Source organism: Dendropsophus ebraccatus, chromosome 3, assembly GCF_027789765.1.
Source record: "Dendropsophus ebraccatus isolate aDenEbr1 chromosome 3, aDenEbr1.pat, whole genome shotgun sequence".
In the NCBI taxonomy this organism is placed as follows: Eukaryota; Metazoa; Chordata; class Amphibia; order Anura; family Hylidae; genus Dendropsophus; species Dendropsophus ebraccatus.
In genome coordinates, this window is record NC_091456.1 from 125,893,123 (window position 1) to 125,912,871 (window position 19,749).

The window sequence follows — 19,749 nt, forward strand, 5'->3', positions numbered from 1 at the left end:
TCTAATATGCAATAATTCGATCAGTATAATGTCACTGTGTGGTTACAGAGGTTTTGGTGCTGTGTGAGAGATGACCATACAATGCGAGCACTCCAGGAATCTTTCATACTGAATGTGGATGTGCAGCAGCTATACACATGCACAGTGAAGGGAAACACCTAGGTGGAGATTTATCAAACATGGTGTAAAGTGAAACTGGCTTAGTTGCCCCTAGCAACCAATCAGATTCCACTTTTCATTTCTCACAGACTCTTTGGAAAATGAAAGGTGGAATCTGATTGGTTGCTAGGAGCAACTGAGCCAGTTTCACTTTACACCATGTTTGATAAATCTCCCCCCTAGTGTTCATATGTATAATGTTGATTTAACTACTTGGGATCACAACCCAGACGAGAGGAGTAAACAGAATAAGACGTGAGCCCAAAGGGGCTGTCTGGCGCTAGAATTTTTTTTCCACGTAGCTGCGGTCATATAGAAAATAATATTTACCATATGCTTACCTGTCTGCGCTCCCCTGGTATTGTGCTAGCAGTCTCTCTGAAACAAGACAGCACTGAGGCCCGTGATTGGCAGAGAGTTGTAACTCCTTAGTCTGTCTCCAAGCATCTGCAGTCAGCAGGGGATACTGGAGACACCACCAGCAGGACACAGGGGAGCAAGGACAGGGAAGCATAGGATGTTTATTATTTTCTAGATGACCAAAGCTATATAGGAAATATTACCTTGCAGAGGACAACCCCTTTATCAATAACTTCTGTAAACACATTGGTTATAGAGACATTACCCAAGGCTGCCATTTCTACAGAATCCCAAGAATAGGTCAAATTAACCATATTAGCCTGGAAAACCACCTGTAAGTATTACTTGCCAAAGTTATCCTAGCAACCAATTGCACTTTTCCTGAAATGTTTCAATTGTATACTTAACAGTAGACCATTTTGCTTTAACCCAGTATTTTTTTGCATTCAAATTAAGAAAATACAACTGTGAATTTTCCCCATGTGACACTATACATCCAAAAGAGCACCCAGACTATTACAATAGCATCTCTGTATGGCCAAGGAGACATGCATCCTCAGCCTTTGCTCACAATACTCAATCACAATCCATTGGCAAGTATGAATGTTTTCAGAAGAATATTAACACTTAGTGTTCGATATTAAGACCAAATGAAAACAAAGAAACTCTCGATGTTAAGACGGTGGTGTGTAATATGCGGCAACAGGAAAGGGTTAATTTGTATTACTATGGAATTTACACTTATGAATTGGGAATGACCGGTTTAACAATATTAACAATGAAGATTAAACCTCGGGAGTGACTCGGGGAACAAGGTAAGAGGTTTCCAACATTTACCTGGTTTTTGGCTTGCTGCATCTTATCTCTGTGTTGGTGTGCTTCTCTGTTCGACGAAAGAGCTGGATCAGCATGAATGGAGCCAACTGGGGTGGGCTAAAGTCAATGACACAAAGAGCATGAGAATAATTCATAAGAGCTAAAGAACTACTGGAACAAAGATAGTTTTGCACAAATCAATATGGAATCTGTAAAGTTTGAGTGTTCTGTGTCTACAAGGCTGACACTGCTCTGGCATTACTTCCTGCATTACACTGCTTAACGGATGCACTAAAGCTTCAGGTCATTGTGTGCAGACGCAGCTGCTGATGGTAGGTAAGAACTGCTGGGAAAACATCCTAAATGGTCAGCAATATCCATGTACAATCCCTCTTAAAGAAAAACAGGGCTCATGCACAGAACTCGACAACTCTTATGGTGCCTTTACACAGGCAGATTTATCTGACAGATTTTGGAAGCCAAAACCCGGAATGGATTTGAAAAAGGGAGAAATCTTAGTCTTTCCTTTATGCCCTTTTCCTTGTTTATGATCTGTTCCTGGCTTTGGCTTCAAAAATCTGACAGATAAATCTGCCTGTGTAAACTCACCATTAGGATGTCTCCACAGCAGCCCGAATTACAGACTGTAGTAGGAGCACCTGGCGAAGCTTAAAAGCCTTATGACATGCACACAGTACAAGAATGACAACTTAAAATATCAGGAACTATAAATTGTTTTTTATAATCTGCCAAGTAGGCCACTAAGTAGTCATTTAGTGGATACTAGAAATGAGCAAATTTACAGTAATATTGAAGCAAAGCGCTTCAATCTCTGCAATCCGCTTATCAGCCTGGATCCATTTAACTCACTGACGCTCCAAGCCGCTCCTCCCTGGGTGCTGGGAAAAGCTGGATCCAGTTGTGGAAAACTTCATCCTGTTCTCGAGGACTCAATCCAGCTATTCCCAGCACCCAGGAAGGAGCAGCATGGAGAGGCAGTGATTTTAAAGGCAGCCGCCTTAGGAGCAGATTGCAGAGATAGCGAAGCACTTTGCTTAATTATTACTGTAAATTGTTTGTTATTGCTGTAGATTCGTCATACATAGAAAACCATCAGGACACACATCTGTTTCTATCTTTTGGACTTCATCAGTACAGTATGAGGATTCGGTTAGCCAGGTAAAGTAAAAGCACTAAACTGGAATAAGGAATCATTCCTAGGCATATCTTTAGGCAGCAGTCCAGTACAAAGTGTACTTTTCCTACAGAATCATGCCTGAACCTGTCTATCTGCCCCCAGGAGAGTCAGAGCACAATGGAAGCCATTGCCTTGTGGAAAATCAGCCCAGCAGTGTTCCAATGTATGGTGATAGAGTGTAATGGGTTATATTATAAAACGGTAAACATGTTTCCCATTGCATTTATCAGGTTCCATCATGACATCAATATCTATGTATCCATCTATCTATGTAGCTTGTCAGGTAACCCCCAAAAGATTTACAAAAAGTCTCATGATGTGTTCAGCATCCAAAATAAACCTGTAAGCCCTTCTTTATTTTAAAGTAAATGTGTCACCTAGTATTTTTTTCTGATAGGACCCATATACTGAAACAGGTTTTCCTAAATCTGTTTTTATTGTGTGGGTGTAAATTTCCTTTTTGTATATTATGTGGCTACCATATTGCCCCAATTGAGTCTGTTCTGCCCTGATAACAGCATTTAGAGATGGAGAGGACCCTACTGACTTCTATGTAAGAGTGGACTAGGCATGCATGTGACCTGTGCAGGAGGAGGAGGAGCAGGGTTGTCCACAGACATTTATAATAGTGATACCCTCTTATCTACATATAGGTGTCACCTTCACTGTAACACTCCCTGTGTTGCACTGGCTTTTTATAGTGGTGCATTTCATAATTATAACATATGCAACTTTTTTTTTTTTTTTTTTTTGCACCAGTTATCAAAAATAAAAGTGACAACAGCTTTTATAAGTCTGTTAAGAGAAGTGCAATATCAGTTTTTTGGCAAAAAAAAAAATAAATTCTGAAAATCTGATGTAACTGAATGGATGATTCCACTATATACACTTTCTACATAGACTTCTACATATATTGCCCCCCTGTTGGACAATTTAGGTACATACAACCGTGTCGTGACATCACTTTTTTGGGGGGGTAGAGAAATTGAAGCCTGTCTGATCTACTATGTTGAGGGAAATGGCAATATATGTGCATTTGCCAGAATTAATGTACATTAGGAATTTGGGTAACTTTGTTTATGTAATAACATATAAAAAAAATAGATTTTGACCAAAGTTCTCCTTTAAGAAAGCACAACTTGTATGTACAGTACTGTATGTGATGTGATGTAGATTAGGTGAATCAACACTAGATTCTAGACATCAGGTATCAGACAGACCAGAAGTTACTTCTAAACTTACCAGTTGTTTGCCAATCCAGTCATACTCATAGTCAAACATATATCCCTTTCGATCAAACAAGTCTGTAAATAATTTCCTTAAGTAGTCATAGTCCGGTTTCTCAAAAAAGTCTAGCCGTCTTACGTAGCGCAAGTATGTGGCCATCTCTTCTGCAAATAAGGGGAAAAACACATTGGTATAAAAGACATGTTAACTTTATTTTACATATCAATGCAAATATGGAGACATTAACGTTACATAGCGTTTAGATTTTACAATTTTTGCACAAATAAAACAATACTGACCCCTTAGTTGTTTTTTTTTTTTTTTTTTTGCAGGGTGGTCTAACTTTTTTTTTGTACTATTGTGGGGTACATAAAAAATTTTTGAATATTCCCATCTGAACTAGTTAGGACGCGTCAAGCTGAATATTTTTACAAATACATTCATTTAGCAAACTTGCCTCCTCCTGATATGCTGCTCTTTTCTTCCCATTGTTGACAGCTTGTTGTCTAGGTTACCGACCACCCCTCTGTGCTACAAGTTTAACTATGTTCGTTGAGATGTTAATACCCATATAACTGAATAGATGACAAGTTATACTGGATCTTTCCACATAAATGATACATCATTTTGCTCAGCATTCCTTGCTCTGTAACATGATGCTTTTAGATTAGGCAGTTTCACTTACTTTAAAAGGAAGAAGATAATACGGTAACGTAAGTAACAGCTAAAAGTAAAACCTGAACTAGGTATATAAGGAAAGACGTATACACCAATTGCTACTTTATGTATCCACTCCTGGTTTTAGCTAATGCCCAATCTACACCAAAAGAGTTTTGTGATCGAGTCCTTTTGCGAGAGCCATTAGCAAGCACATTTCTACGATTTAGATTAGAAAGTTAATTAACACTTTCAAGGAAATCTTTAAGAATACATAAAGTACTTTCTGGGTGACAGTAAATTTACTAATGCATTGCCACGTATGCATGTTTCTGTCAGCCTGCAATTTCGAACACAAACGCAGACTGTAAAATGTGTTCATTTCAGATAGTGGCAAATTTGCTGAAAATTTTCTTGCCTGCTCTTAGAAATGCCAATTTACATACAGATAGAAAAGGCATTTCAATAAACACAGAACTGGCATTTCAATGAGGCTGCGCTGGTTGTTCAGCAGGCATTGTTCATTCATCAGCCTGCTCTGCATAGAAAGATGATGCCACTTGCTACAATAGGCAGTAGTTTGTTACCTGGGAAATTCTCACAGAGTACTTCAATTGGAGTCGCTCGCTTTGTATCTCCAATTTTTTGATACCTTTCTTTTAATGTGTCCGCCTACAAAAAAGAAGATACAAAGCTTCAATGTATTTGTTAAACTGTGTTCAAACCTTATAAGTAAACTACAAGAATTGTAATAGCAGTAATAACATGGCTCCTGACAGTGCTTTATCCAACTGCTATAGCATTACTAGAACTACTAATGACAGTAAAAGCAGCAATCCCAAACCTTGATGAAAGAGGATCTGTCACTAGATTACAAATGTGCCTGGAGTAGAGTTCCTAAACCCTCCATAAACCAACAAGAAGCCAATTTACAACCCAGCTGTAAAATGATGTATGCCACATGACCACATCCTACTTCCTAGTTACCAGGAACAAGTTTAGTAGTTCTTTTATTAAAGTATATAAGCACCTTAAAGCTCAATAAAATAACTTTTTGACATGTTACTGTGACATGTCAAATGTTTTGTTTTGTTAGGGTTTCACTGCACCGATCAGAAAAAAAGTGGAGCAGCACTTCCCCAGCGTCCATCCTCTCCAGGCAGGCCCATAGACAGATACATGGAGCTGCCTAGATGGAGCCTGCTGTGAGTTGGGGAGGGAAATGTGCTACTGCGCACTTCTCCTGGCTTGTTTTGAGACCCCTACCAACCAAAACTTTTGCCACGTCTCTGTAACATGTCACATTTTTTGCATGACAGTGCCCATTTAGGCCTAAACAACAGGAAGGCACTTCTAGCAGCTTTTTCTCCACTCTTACCCTGGTGTAAGGTCTTTAGAGATGTGGGGTTCATTAGAACAAAGACATAAAAAAAGAAAAAGAAACTTCCCTGACAGGAGGCTTTTGCCCAGTAATTGTTCCAAAAGAGAGTTTGAGATTCATAACCAATAGGTCAGGGTTTTTGCTACTGAAAGATGCACATTATTATATTATAACAACCAATATTAAACCAATGCTTACAAAGAGCACTTATGTAAAAGACCAATCTGCTCGGTCTATTTATAAGTCTTTCTTCATCCAACTTTAGGAACGTGCGTCAGTCCTATACTGAACTATGCTTTACCTTCAGGCCTTGCCAAGGTAGGCTTCCTCGTAGAAAATACATAAACATATGTCCTAAAGCTTCTAAGTCATCTCTTCTACTTTGCTCTGAAAGACAATGTAAAAAAAAAATATAAAGTTAAACATCCCAACAACTAAATAAGCAAAGCAAGAGATTATAAAATGTGTCATTTTTAACTTTATAATGTTACTACACCTCTATAGTTGATTTTGTCTGGCAGGATGTGTAATCACATTTCAGTAGTGGATCAGGTTAATAGGACCACATTTTTGTTCTGACATAGACAGAGAGCAGTACCAAATGTGGAAGTAGATCATGAGGAGGGGGTCTGGAATTAGGACACTGCAACCCCCCCCCCCCCCCCCCCAATACACTTGCATGCTTGGCTAAGCTGAGTGTGCATGTGTTGTATATCCTGAGAACACCTGGATTGGACACATTATAATATAGGCTATACATATTCAGCTACAAAATAGATAAGGTGGGAACACTAGTCAGTGCCTCAGCCGGGTTGCAATAAGTCCCCTAATATAGCAAAAGATTCCCAGCTGCCAATATCCCTCATTCTGACAACTGGGACTAGTGGAGTTAGTAGTACATATAAATACACAATGCCTGTCCTCTTTCAGTCAGCAAATGACACTGATGGATTACAAAAACATCAGGGAGATCTGGCAGGGTCACTGCAGGAGAGGGGTAGCCACGCATATGGAGGAGCTAGTGAGCATGCATGGATTTGTTAAAAAAAAAAAAAAAAAAAAGAAAAGGATATACAATTATATATTTTATTTTCCTTTAAGTGTCACTGTCATCATAGAAAACTTTTCAAATGTCATATAGACATGTCAGAAGTTTTGATAGGTCCGGGTCTGAATGTTCAGATCCGTACCGATCGTCAGGACGAGCGTGGAGAAGACCACACTGCAGCATGTCCTTTCCCTGCTGTGTTCCAGCATAAATCAGTCGGGCTCCATAGACTTACATTATGAGCCCGAATGATCACATAACACTCAGACCTGGACCGATCAAAACTTTTGACGTGTCTCTATGACATGAGATTTCAGTGACCCAAGAGGAAATCTTAATATCCAATATCCATATGCATTTGAAAATTCAAGAAACCTTCAAGAAAGGGAAGCATAAAACAGTACAGTACATACATTGGATGGCTTACAAGGCAGATGATCATAGATAATGTATAACCAGTATACTAGATACAGGTTGATGGTGTATCATGTATTATTTGTTATTTTTGGCTTGCACTTCAGCTATATGTATTATTTTTTATTGCACTTTTTAGTACTTTCTTTATTAGTATATATAAACTTCTTTGTACCTCCCCTGGTTGATTGATACACCATCAACCTGTATAGAGTATACTGGTTATCCATTATCTATGATCATCTGCCTAAACCATCCAATGTATGTACTGTACTGTTTTATGCTTCCCTTTTTTTTAAAAAAAAATAATATTTTTTTGCATGTAATAATTTACATGCATTATTTGATTTAATAATTTAACAGTATTGTCCAGCATTGTCTTATTTGTAGGATATGTGTCTCTGTGACATGTCAAAGTTTTTTTATGTAGAGAGTGACACTTTAAAAAAGTTGTGAGGCAAGATGCCACATGAAGAAAAGAGGGGCTACCTACCATGAGCACATAGGAGGGGGTGCTACTACTGCGGGGGATGCCTACATGAGAGCAATGGGAGCTAACTACCAGGGGAGGTAACTACATAGCAGGACAGATACCTATATAGTGGGGAGGAGACTACTACAGGAGAAGCCAACAAAGGGGGAGAAATTACTATGCATTGGGGGGGGGGGGGAACTACCAGGGTGTGATTACCTACAGTAAAGTGCCTACATGGGGTATACTACAAGCTAGTGGGCTTACTACTGGGGGGACACTACCTACTAGGATGACTACCTGCACAAAGAGGGGCTTGACTACTACCTAGGGGCACAGAACGGTTTACTACTATATGGATACAGTGGTGACTATACACTATATGAGGGCAGAGATGGGGCAGGATGTGGAGACTGATGATGGTGAATGAGTGAGGAGCCTAAAATGTTTGTCTGGCAGATCCTACCAGGACAACTTGTGGCTGAGGGAAGTTCTCATGATGGCCCAGGCCGGATGTAGAGGAAGAGGAAAAGGAAAAGAAAAAGAAAGCAACTCCAATTGGAGAAGAAGCCCCATGTGATTCACTTAAAGACGTCTCCAATAAGTTATTGGCTGTAACTGCACTGTAAACTTATATGGCCTGCAGAGCCTGTGTAGAGCTTAGCACTAATAGATACATTTTATAATCTATACAGTACATGTATATACAGGACCTCCTACTCCATCTATACAGTACATGTATATTTACAGGGCCCCCTACTCCATCCATACAGTACATGTATATACAGGGCACAACAGGTATACCAAACTGACTGGGTAACACTGCCACACCAGACCTGACCAATACCACCATACTGTGCTGGATAACACTGTCACACCAGACCGGACCAATACCGCCACACTGTGACTGGATAACACTGCCATACCAGACCTGACCAATACCGCCATACTATGAATGGATAACACTGCCATACCAGACCTGACCAATACTGCCATACGGTGACTGGATAACACTGCCATACCAGACCTGACCAATACCGCCACATTGTGACTGGAGAACACCGCCATACCAGACATGACCAATACCGACACACTGTGACTAAATAACACTGCCATACCAGACCTGACCAATACCGCCATACTGTGACTGGATAACACCATCATATCTGACCTGAACAATACTGCCATACTGTGACTGGATAACACCGCTATACCAGACCTGACCAATACCACCATACCGTGACTGGATAACACCGCCACACCAGACCTGACCAATACTACCATACTGTGACTGGGTAACACCGCCACACCAGACCTGACCAATACCGCCATACTGTGACTGAATAAATGCACTATACCAGACATGACCAATACCGCCATACCCCCCTCGAAAAGACACCAGATTTTCTGGCAAGTCTGAACGGGAGGGTACTGCCCCTCTGCAAGGTGCTACCCTACGCACCAGACCATGGGTGCCTAATGGTAAATACGACCCTGCAGGTATACAGGACACTACAGGTATACAGGACCCCAAAACTATACACTACAGGTGCACGGGACCTCCACCAACTATATACTACAGGTATAAAGGCCCCAAACTTTACACTACAGGTATACAGGACCCCAAAACTATACACTACAGGTATACAGGACCTCCACCAACTATACACTACAGGAATACAGGACCCCAAAACTATACACTACAGGTATACAGGAACTCCACCAACTCTATACTACAGGTATACAGCACCTTCTCCAACTCTATACTACAGGTATACAGGACCCCAAAGCTATATACTACAGGTATACAGGAACTCCAACTATATACTACAGGTATATAGGACCCCAAACTATACACTACAGGTATACAGGACCTCCACCAACTCTATACTACAGTTATACAGGACCCTCAAACTATGCACTACACGGAGCGAGAAAACAATCAGCCGATGATCATGTCATCGGCTGATCGTTTATTTAGGCCCAAACCTAAAATCATCAGTCACCCACCGCACATCGCTTTGTGGAATAGCGGTGCGCGGTGGGCGACCGACGTTTTGAGAAGCAGCATACATTACCTAGTAGGGCTTCTCCTCCCCTCAGTCTTCCTCCCCGGGTCATGCGGCGCAGCATCAGCTTCGGTGCGGCCTGACTGAGCTGTCAGACTGCTCAGCCAATCACAGACCGGTACCGCCACGGCCAGTGATTGGCTGAGCGGTCTGACAGCTCAGTCAGGTCGCTCTGGAGTTGATGCTGCGCTGCGGGACCTGGGGAGGAATACGGAGCGTAGGAGAAGCCCTGCTCGGTAATGTATGCTGCAACGACATCGGTAATGACGTCCCTGCAGCCCTCGCTAACGATTGTTGGCCTGTAGAATAGGCCCAGTAAACGAGCGCCGATCTGCAGATCGGCGCTCGTTTACATCGTTGATCAGGCCCTGCTTTGCCTGTGGAATAGGGCCCTAACAGTGTGCCTCTTGGACAGGGCAGGGATCCTTCCCCAGTCTATTTAATCTATAAAACATGCCATCACTCTCTCACTATGAGGGTCCTACCTCCATGAATCCGGTTTTAAGTGGTTTGGTTGTTAATAGGCCACTGGTCAGTATACCCTCACAAATGCCAAAGCTTGGCATAAAGCAGCAAGGACAGAATTCAGAACGTCTGCCAACTTGCTGACAGAGCTGTGAATTGTAGACAACGGGACAGGATACAGTGAAATGTTTCCCCCCACACAATAAACACATTCTCTAGACTTCTATTACCAGGGAGCAAATCTACTGATAATATAATCGGCACGGACGTTTGGCATTCTTTAGTGGGTGACAATACAATAGCATTTCTGTGCGGAGGGTGCAGAAATTTCATGTACTGACACTTCAAAACAGGCGGAAAGAAATGCCTTGGGCTATTTTTATCACACTGCTCTTGTCCATCTTATTGATGAAAACATTAAGATGCCTTTTTCATTATCCTGTAATGTCACTTAGCCACCTTAAATGTCCTACATACACTACATCCTCCAGAAAGCCACAACTCCCCCAAACTAATAAGAACCATTCACCATTCAAGTCCTCTGCCAGCAGGTGGCAGCAACAAGCTACTTACAAGCGTACAGTAGTTTACAAACTACGGTAGTCATTGAAAGACAGAAAGAAGAGTCTGCATTTGTTTTGTTTCTCCTTTCTGCAAGTTTATATACTAAATTTACTTCACACTATATTAAAAGTGTGAAGTAAACGGACGCTGAATTGAGGGGAAAATGGCTGCGGCTTAGTATTTCCAAGCACGCCAGACAATCCGTTAATGAATCTAGAAATCCTGAACAGATGTAATCATAGAAACAGGAAAATGGATAGGCCAGACAGATCAATTCCATCTTTCCTGCTCTCAAACGGTAGATCTACTTAAGCTGCACAGATTTATTTTTATGCCTAGCCAGAGATCCTTGAATTCAATTTCTTTATTGACTCCAGGTCTAAGGTACTAGGATTGCTGCCAAGTGCAGAAGATGCCACAACCTAATATGCCAGGCCCTGAGTAACCCAGCCAAGATATTTCATAAAGTTGAGTGGCACATATCTGCAATAAAGTTATGGCCTGAATGTACATCGCAGGGCACATGTTCCACAGCATGCACAGGTTTACATTCTCCTGATATATTGTATTACAATCACTATGGACCTCACATTATAACTGCACCAGCTTTAGGTCAATGATGCTTATAAGAGAAATCTGCATATGTTGACCAATGCACAACGAGCTTTATCACTAAGGATGGGGGTAAAATATAGGTATTTTCTCACATGGCAGACTCCGATCCTCCACAATCAGAGCCTGGTACTTGGACTACTTCTGTGGGTGTGCCCCAAATGCGCTAGCATTCACTAATATGCTATGCGCTTCAAAAAAACCACTGTACAGATCTCCCATAGATGTGAAGTGGGTCACAGAGACCTCAAAATGCCGCCACTGGCTATGTCCAAGGTGTAAATGAGCCCAGCAAATAAAAGGCATAGCTATGGAAAGTAGCAGATTAAAAAGTGCTAACCTTGGTCGTCAAGAGGTTAATGACAATCCCTTTAAAGAAAATGACATTGTTTAAATATTGTTTTTATGTTAAATATATTTCTTAAAAACTGTGTCTGTTTTCATCTATGTCCATGAGTCTTCATGTAAAGCATGTCACTAAATGCTGGTAAGAACAGCCCAGGCAATATGGCAGCCCCCATAACAAAAAGTGAAATAAAAAAAAATTTAAAAGTCAGAAAACAGAAACAGATTAGTATAAGGAAAATTTGGTATGAGTAAAAGAAAATTTAAGTGACACGTTCCCTTAAAGTGTATAGGCAGACACTGCTCTATATAATAGGCCCAGTAATCAGCCAACAAAAGAGCAAAGGCGTTTTAGGCTGGTTAAAAAACCCTTGTCAGTTCGCAACACAACTCCCCATTGCACTAGTGGATGTGAAGCTGACAATGATGGAAGTAAAGGGCCAGCGATATACCCTGTGGCTAGGCCAACATGGTGATTAAGTAATGTAATAGGCTTCTTAAACAAGCACAGATTTATCTGATCTACACTCGCCACAGGGAGTGGGTCGGCCCATATAATAACACTGTTAAGCACTGTTAGTCAATACAAGATGATACACAGAATAGTCAGACATTTTATCACTGTCCCTATATTAAAGTGTCACTATCTTCTCAAAAAACTTTTGAGATATGTTAAAAGTTTTGATCAGTCTGAGCGTTCAAACCCTGACCAATTGTGACAACAGATGGGAGAGGACTGTGGTGCGCTCCACCTGCTTTGTCAGTGAAAAAATACCTCCTCATACACTTTGATTATGAGTCCGACTAATCACATGAGGAGTCACAAGCCAGGAGAGGACCGTGCCGAGTTGGGACTTCTCCAGGCTCGTTCTCACGATTGGTCAGGGTCTGAACACCCGGACTGATTAAAACTGTAGACATGTCGTTTGGAATGACAGTGACACTATAAAGAAAGGAACTGGACTCATAAGTTCACTCACAGCCGTCTACTAATCTCTAACTCCTGTATTATTGCTGTGTTAAAGATAAATGTATCCTGGAAGTGATATTCTTATCGACTAAACAGAGAAACCTTATAACCCTCCACAGCACACAGGCCCTTACATCGGACTAGCCTAGTGCCAAGCAGCCGTACATTGCTGACACCTTTCAGATGTCATTTCTTCTGAGGTTATTGGAAGGACAAGCCCCTTACCCTCTTTAGGGAACTTCCATTACCCTTTGCTAGGTTCTGTAAGCTCTAGGCAAAGAAGAGTTGATATATGTCAACAGCTGGTGATACATAATGCATTTACATAAAGCAAGATCACAAAAAGACTAAAGTCACGTAGCGATTATCATTTAAAGATTTGCTATAACGATCGATCGCCAGTGAAAATGAACGGTTTTGTAGAGAACGATTCAAAGGTTACTTCATTTACAGATTACTGTTATGAACAATAGTTTTTTCGTCATTTAACCGCCGCAAATCGTTGCTCAGGACGACCCACACAACATGTTTTATTGGTAAACGACTTATTACACGAACAGATATGCGAATGATCATCCAATTACCAATTATTTTTCAACATGTTGAAAAAAAAAAAATGAACAATTTTTCATTCATCGTCTGATCCTTGGGTGTTATTACACGGACAGATAATCGCTCATTTTCGATCGGTGTCTCGAAATTTTAAACAATATTCACTTCATGTATTAGGGCCCTAACTGCAGCACAAAGTATTTCAGGAAAGGGCATTATAGGAGCTGTCTACTTCAGTCATCATGGTTACATAAAGTCTATTAATCCATGTTGAGGATATCAAGGGAAGAGATGTGAGGGTGCCGATTCCCCATGATACATTGATTTGATTTTAGTAGGCTATGTGTAACTATTCAATTTTCCTGAAAGATTACCACTAACTGGCTGCTCCCCACAGTACAATTCACTGATCTTGGTGGAGCCAATTGTGGAACCCACCAGTTATAGCCAACATAACAGTGTGTTACATCCAACTACAATGAGACCTCCAAGAAAATCCTGTCAAAATGATCTTTTTAACAGGTTATAGAAACATGATCTTCTCACATTGGTGGGATACATCAAAGGTCCCCACCATGGAAGGCCTCAGCCTCAATCCTGTCCCAGCAGCATTCCATTGATTAAAATGGATCTTTGTTTAGAGCATTTCCATTTCCTAAAATTGGAAAATAAACCAAATAGTAATCCAAGGACATTAGTGATTCTATGTAACCGGCACCAATCTATCCCTGGCCCTTTCTCCGTAGCATCTGTAAGTAGTTATCTGTTAAGGACAGTGCATCATCAGAGGCAGATGTCCATCATAATGGTCTGAGAGGAGTTTGGGGATGTGGAAACAACCCAGAATTAGTCAAGCGACTAACACAATTTGCAACATGACTCTTTAAAAAAAAAAAAAAAAAATCTCTGAAACCCCCTTTTAATTTGCAGTGTGAAAAATAGAACTATTGATATGCTAAGCAGAAGCTCTCTAATCCTACCCTCAGGAGGTAGCTTTCACTTCAGGATCCAACAAGAATCTCAGAGTCAAGCCAGGAAACTCTTCAAAAGGAGAGGCTACCCTTCTGTAGATGGTTGTTTCGGGTTATGGCAGGCTGTAGAAAGGCCTTTTGTCATGGCACCGGATTGGCTGAACGGGACATCCCGATGTCAGGACGCCCCAAAGCAAGCCGGAGCGTGGACCGGTAATGTATGTATCGGGCCGCAGGGGGTTAAGGAAGCTGCCTTTTACATACTCGCAGCGGGGTGACACTTCTGCTGCAAGTATGTAATCTCATTAAAAGTGACAGTAAAAGGTATCTGCAGTGGATTTCATTGCGAACTCAGTGTGAAATCCGCTGTGGATACATTATGTGTGAACCCAAAAGGAGAATATCAAAGACAGGTTGACACTTAGGCCTTATTCACACGATCCGTGCCGCGGTCCATCGCCCGTCACGGATCTCCCCCCACCTGGCAGCAGAGATGACAGGAGAGCATGATGTGCTCTCCTGTCATCACATCTACTTCTCACCTACTCCCCTGTGCTGACTGGCTACACATGCTCACCGGAAGTGGCCTGGACTACGCTGCTGGGAGATGGCAGCGTAGTCCAGGCCACTTCTGGTAAACATGAGGCCGGTCAGCACAGGGAAATAGGTGAGTAGTAGATGTGATGACAGGAGAGCACATCATGGGGTCAGTGGTGATCCGTGCCACGATCTGCACTAGGACATATCCTATTTTTTTCCACAGATCACGTGAATGGCTAAATTCACCTCAAAAGGTCTCTAAAATTGTCCGTGGTCACGGATCCGCAACCACAGACCATTTTACCGGAAGTGTGAATGCAGCCTAACAAGCCACTCATGCTCTGCTGGGAATTCTGAACACTATAGAGCCTCTATACAGCACCAAAAGTGGCCAGCACACCAGTTCTTCATTTTGGTGACAGTGGGAACAGTGACAAGGTCACCGGAGCGAGTATCCACGTAACCGTAGGTGCAGCCAGTTCTTTTTAGCTTGAGCAGGACACAAGTGAAGGAAACACTGCACCTGTCCAGTGCATGCTCCTCTATCTGGCTCAGGGACACATCCAGCGTCACAAGTGTTGGAAGTGTGTCTACAGGGTTAGACATACATGAACAGGCCCTTCATATGTTCAGTCGTTTTTCAGGACAACATAGGATGTCTGCAATCGGTATAATATGAATCCGTAATACACCCGTAATCGGGTAATAAGGGTGCAATCACACAAACAGGATCTGCAGCAGATTTGATGGCAAAGATGTGAAGTTGCAGATTCTGCGCCATTAAATCTGCTGCAGATCCTGTACTTGTGAACACAACCTAAGTAGTAATAGTTTAAAATAAATGCTCATCCATATTTTTCTTTTTTTTTTTTTTTACAGATAAAAATTATGGATCCGCAAAAATTACAGAAGCTCCCATTGACTTCAATAAGCGAATCTGTGCCACAATTACTGTTCATACTAGAATTTTTGCAGATACAAATTTTGAGGACTGCAGATTCGTAAATATAACAGTGTGAAAATCCCGATTAAAATCAACGGGTACAGAATTTGACAAAAAAAAAAAAAAAAAAAAAATCATAACGTGTGAATTTAGCCTAACTCTGTTCTCTTTTGTATTGCATCTTTATGGCTTACCAATAGCAAAAAAACTGTAAAGGATAAGCCACATCTGTGTCATGTCATACAGACAGCATAAAGAGTCGCACAAGGTCCCCAGGTCCACTGATCTGTGAAATTTTTATTTTACAATAAAGAATTTTCACTGCTGCAGCACTCAAGTCAGGCACTCTTTCACACCTACCTTTTCCTAAATGCGTGTTTATACTCATGTATCTAGCTGTTCCTGTAAGGCTCTTGTGTTCTCTGTAGGGTATGTGCTTCTTTGTTTCTGGGTCTATGTATTCTTTTGCCAAGCCAAAATCTATTATGTGAATTATTTGCTGGTTCTTATTTCCAGGACGACCTATCAAAAAATTTTCAGGCTTTACATCTCTATATATCAAGTTCTTCGAGTGAACATATTCCATGCGTGAAATCTGTAAGAAATAGGAGAATATACATTAAAAATAACTAGCATATTCTTGTAACTACAAATAATTTAAGACAGTCGTACATCACACAGCTCACAACAATGCTAAAGGGGGTTCTCAACACATCACAAGTGTTACAAGGCTGTCAGATCCCGTTTATTAATACACACTGCATATGGTAACAAGCTGGTGGCTTCTAGGCCTCTCGACAAGTAGCAGGTATCATTTGAGGTCTGATTATCATGCATTATATATGGTGAAATCCTTATGTCAGCTTACAATTATCAGAAGGGGCTTTGTCAGCCAGACCTCATCCTATAACAGCACCATGCTTCTCAAAGGCTCTGCTCACACCACTAGGATGGCCTCCTTTAACCTCCTATAGAGATGCAGCCAATTTTCATTTTGTCTCCTTGCTTTCTAACAGACATAAAAAAAAATTATTTTCCATATCTAGCTTTATTTTTGGGGGTATAAGTTTGACTTTTAAATTTGTGGTGAAATGGAAAAAAGTGTTCATCTTGTCATTTTTATCTTTGTACTTACTTGCATTGCCCTGTTATCAGCCTACAAGCAAAGGAGCCTTAGGTAGTCTTCTCTATTATATCCCTGACCCCACTAGTCCTCCTCATTATATCACACAGGTTGTTTGTCCTCCTCCATTATATTCCTGAGCTCCCTAGTCCTGTCCATCATATCCCTGAGCTCGCTAGACCTCTCCATTACATCCCTGAGCTCGCTAGTCCTCTCCATTATATCACGGAGCTCAATAGTCCTCTCCATTATATCACTGAGCTTGCTAGTCCTCCCAATAACATCACTGAGCTTGCTAGTCCTCCCAATAACATCACTGAGCTTGCTAGTCCTCCCAATAACATCACTGAGCTTGCTAGTCCTCCTCATTACATCCCTGAGCTCGCTAGACCTCTCCAATATATCCCTGTCCTCCCTATCATAAGAGGTTGTTTGTAGTGCTCCATTATATCCCCGAGCTAGCTTGTCCTCTCCATTATATCCCCGAGCTATCTTGTCCTCTACATTATATCCCCGAGCTAGCTAGTCCTCCTCATTACATCCCTGAGCTCGCTAGACCTCTCCAATATATCCCTGTCCTCCCTATCATAAGAGGTTGTTTGTAGTGCTCCATTATATCCCCGAGCTAGCTTGTCCTCTCCATTATATCCCCGAGCTATCTTGTCCTCTACATTATATCCCCGAGCTAGCTAGTCCTCTGCATTACATCCCTGAGCTCGCTAGTCCTCTGCATTACATCCCTGAGCTCGCTAGTCCTCTACTTTATATTCCCGAGATCGATAGTCCTCTCCATTACATCACTGAGCTCGCTAGTCCACGCATCAGTATGTGCAGTTTGCAGGCCAACAAAGGGGATGCAAGGGAGTAGAAAAATAAAATTTGTCTTTAAACATTCCTCATTATACAGTGAAGCACAGGACGCACCATCACTTACACTGTAATGGTTCCGGGTGTTGTTGCATTTGCATTGCAATGTCTCAGTTTCCTTCTGCACAATTACTGAACATATGTCACTATCGGAAACCCCAAGTATGATAATATGGATGCATATACTGGAGATGGTACATGAGAGATACCAGTAAAAGCAAGGATTCTGTGTGCAATAAAAGGCTGACCACCACCAAATGTTAGTTCCATTAGGATGCAGTAATCAAGAAAAAAAAAAGCAAGAAAAGCACAGACACAAGTTACTTACCAGCTGTATGGCTATCATAAGGACTGTTTTCAGGGAAAACGTTCTGTCACACAAGTCAAATAAGTCTTCCAAACTTGGCCCCAGTAGTTCTAGCACCATTGCATTGTATTTACCGCAAGGACCAAAGTAATAAACCTGAGGTACACCATCTAAATGGAAGAAGAGAGACATATTACTATAAAAGATATTGGAATAAAATCTTTAATAAACATTGAATCACAAGTGGAAATATTTGTTTCCGTTGCACTTTCTGCATCGATTTTTCATGGCTTGCAAGATCTCTGCTTGCTGTCACTCAGTATGAACCTTTATAGTCTACTTTAGTCATGTGATCATGCAGGTACAGGGCTTGTTACAGTACAGCTATCAGTAGTGTCTTGTAACAATCACATGGCCAAGACAGATTTGTATCCACTGGAGGTAGAGAATGAAGGTTCATACTAAGGGGCAGCAAGCAGAGATGTGAAAGTCATATAGAATTGATACATTATTTAAGGTATAAATGGGAAAAATATGGAACTTAAAAGGAGAAGGAAAATTTAAAGAAGGAAAATTTTTATTAAAGTATTGTATTGCTCCCCAGAAGTTATACAGATTACCAAATACACTTATTATGGGAAATGCTTATCAAGTGTTTTTTCCCTTACTACTGCATCAAGGCTTCACTTCCTGGATAACATGGTGATGTCACGACCTGACTCCCAGAGCTGCATGGGCTGTGGCTGCTGGAGAGGATGGTGGCAGGGGGACACTGAGGGACACAGGGCACTGGAGGACACTGAGCATCCCTCTGCCATCATCCTCTCCAGCAGCCACAGCCCGCACAGCTCTGGCAGTCGGGTCGTGACATCACCATTTTATCCAGGAAGTGAAGCCTTGATGCAGTAGTAAGTGCAGGGGAAAAAAGCACTTTATGTGCATTTCCCGTAATAAGTGTATATTGGTGATTTGTATAACTTTTGGGGGCAATACAATACTTTTCACCGGACTTCTCCTTTAATAAGACAAAACAACCTGTATTTGCTGAAACTGTTAATACTCCTTTAAGATTGTGCACGCTTCAGCTGCTCTAAAGCACACATACAAAATACATATTGGAAAAGTAATGCAAACATAAACGTGGTTCCTCCCAATGAACATTTTCCACTGCGTCGCACAAGTACAAAAGATGTGACTCCTATGGAAGATTTATATTGGAGATCTAGCTGTTTTCTAGTGACAGATGATTACACCACCACCCAGGCTGTAAGGTGAATATCTGCTGAAATGATTCGGATTCCCTTCAGTCCACACACACACACACACATACACACACACACACACTAGCAGCAAAGCTCAGTCATGTTTTCATGAATACAGTTTAATATACCAGATTAAGCAGGATTAAGCATATGGAGCATGGACAGCAAGGGATTTATCTATGACATATTTCCTAATGAGAATTCAAGAGAAGCGTAACTGTAGACGGCAGGGTCTTATGCACGTCACACAGTGTTTACTGTTACGTAATAATACACTATTATAGATAAAAGTCCAAGTAGGTATTCTAGATCAGGCTTCAAGAGAGTGCGGCATAATCTGGTTTTTCTTGTCCTTGTATTATTTAATACAGTCACACATGACATGTTGTTCACAGAACCTCTTGCGGATTATGGCCATTAACTTAAA

General features: G+C 41.3%; 1 protein-coding gene across 4 annotated transcripts in view; it reads right to left on the minus strand.

The window, feature by feature from the left end:
* The window catches only part of CSNK1G3 (casein kinase 1 gamma 3), a 111,622-nt gene that overhangs the window by 20,397 nt on the left and 71,476 nt on the right, over positions 1-19,749 (minus strand). For all 4 annotated transcript variants that reach the window (XM_069962640.1, XM_069962641.1, XM_069962642.1 and 1 more), the window contains 6 exons: positions 18,082-18,230; positions 16,124-16,358; positions 6,100-6,185; positions 5,005-5,089; positions 3,776-3,924; positions 1,357-1,452 (listed from right to left, as the gene is read on the minus strand). In XM_069962640.1, the coding sequence (XP_069818741.1) occupies positions 1,357-1,452; positions 3,776-3,924; positions 5,005-5,089; positions 6,100-6,185; positions 16,124-16,358; positions 18,082-18,230 (800 nt within the window). The remainder of the gene's footprint in view (positions 1-1,356; positions 1,453-3,775; positions 3,925-5,004; positions 5,090-6,099; positions 6,186-16,123; positions 16,359-18,081; positions 18,231-19,749) is intronic.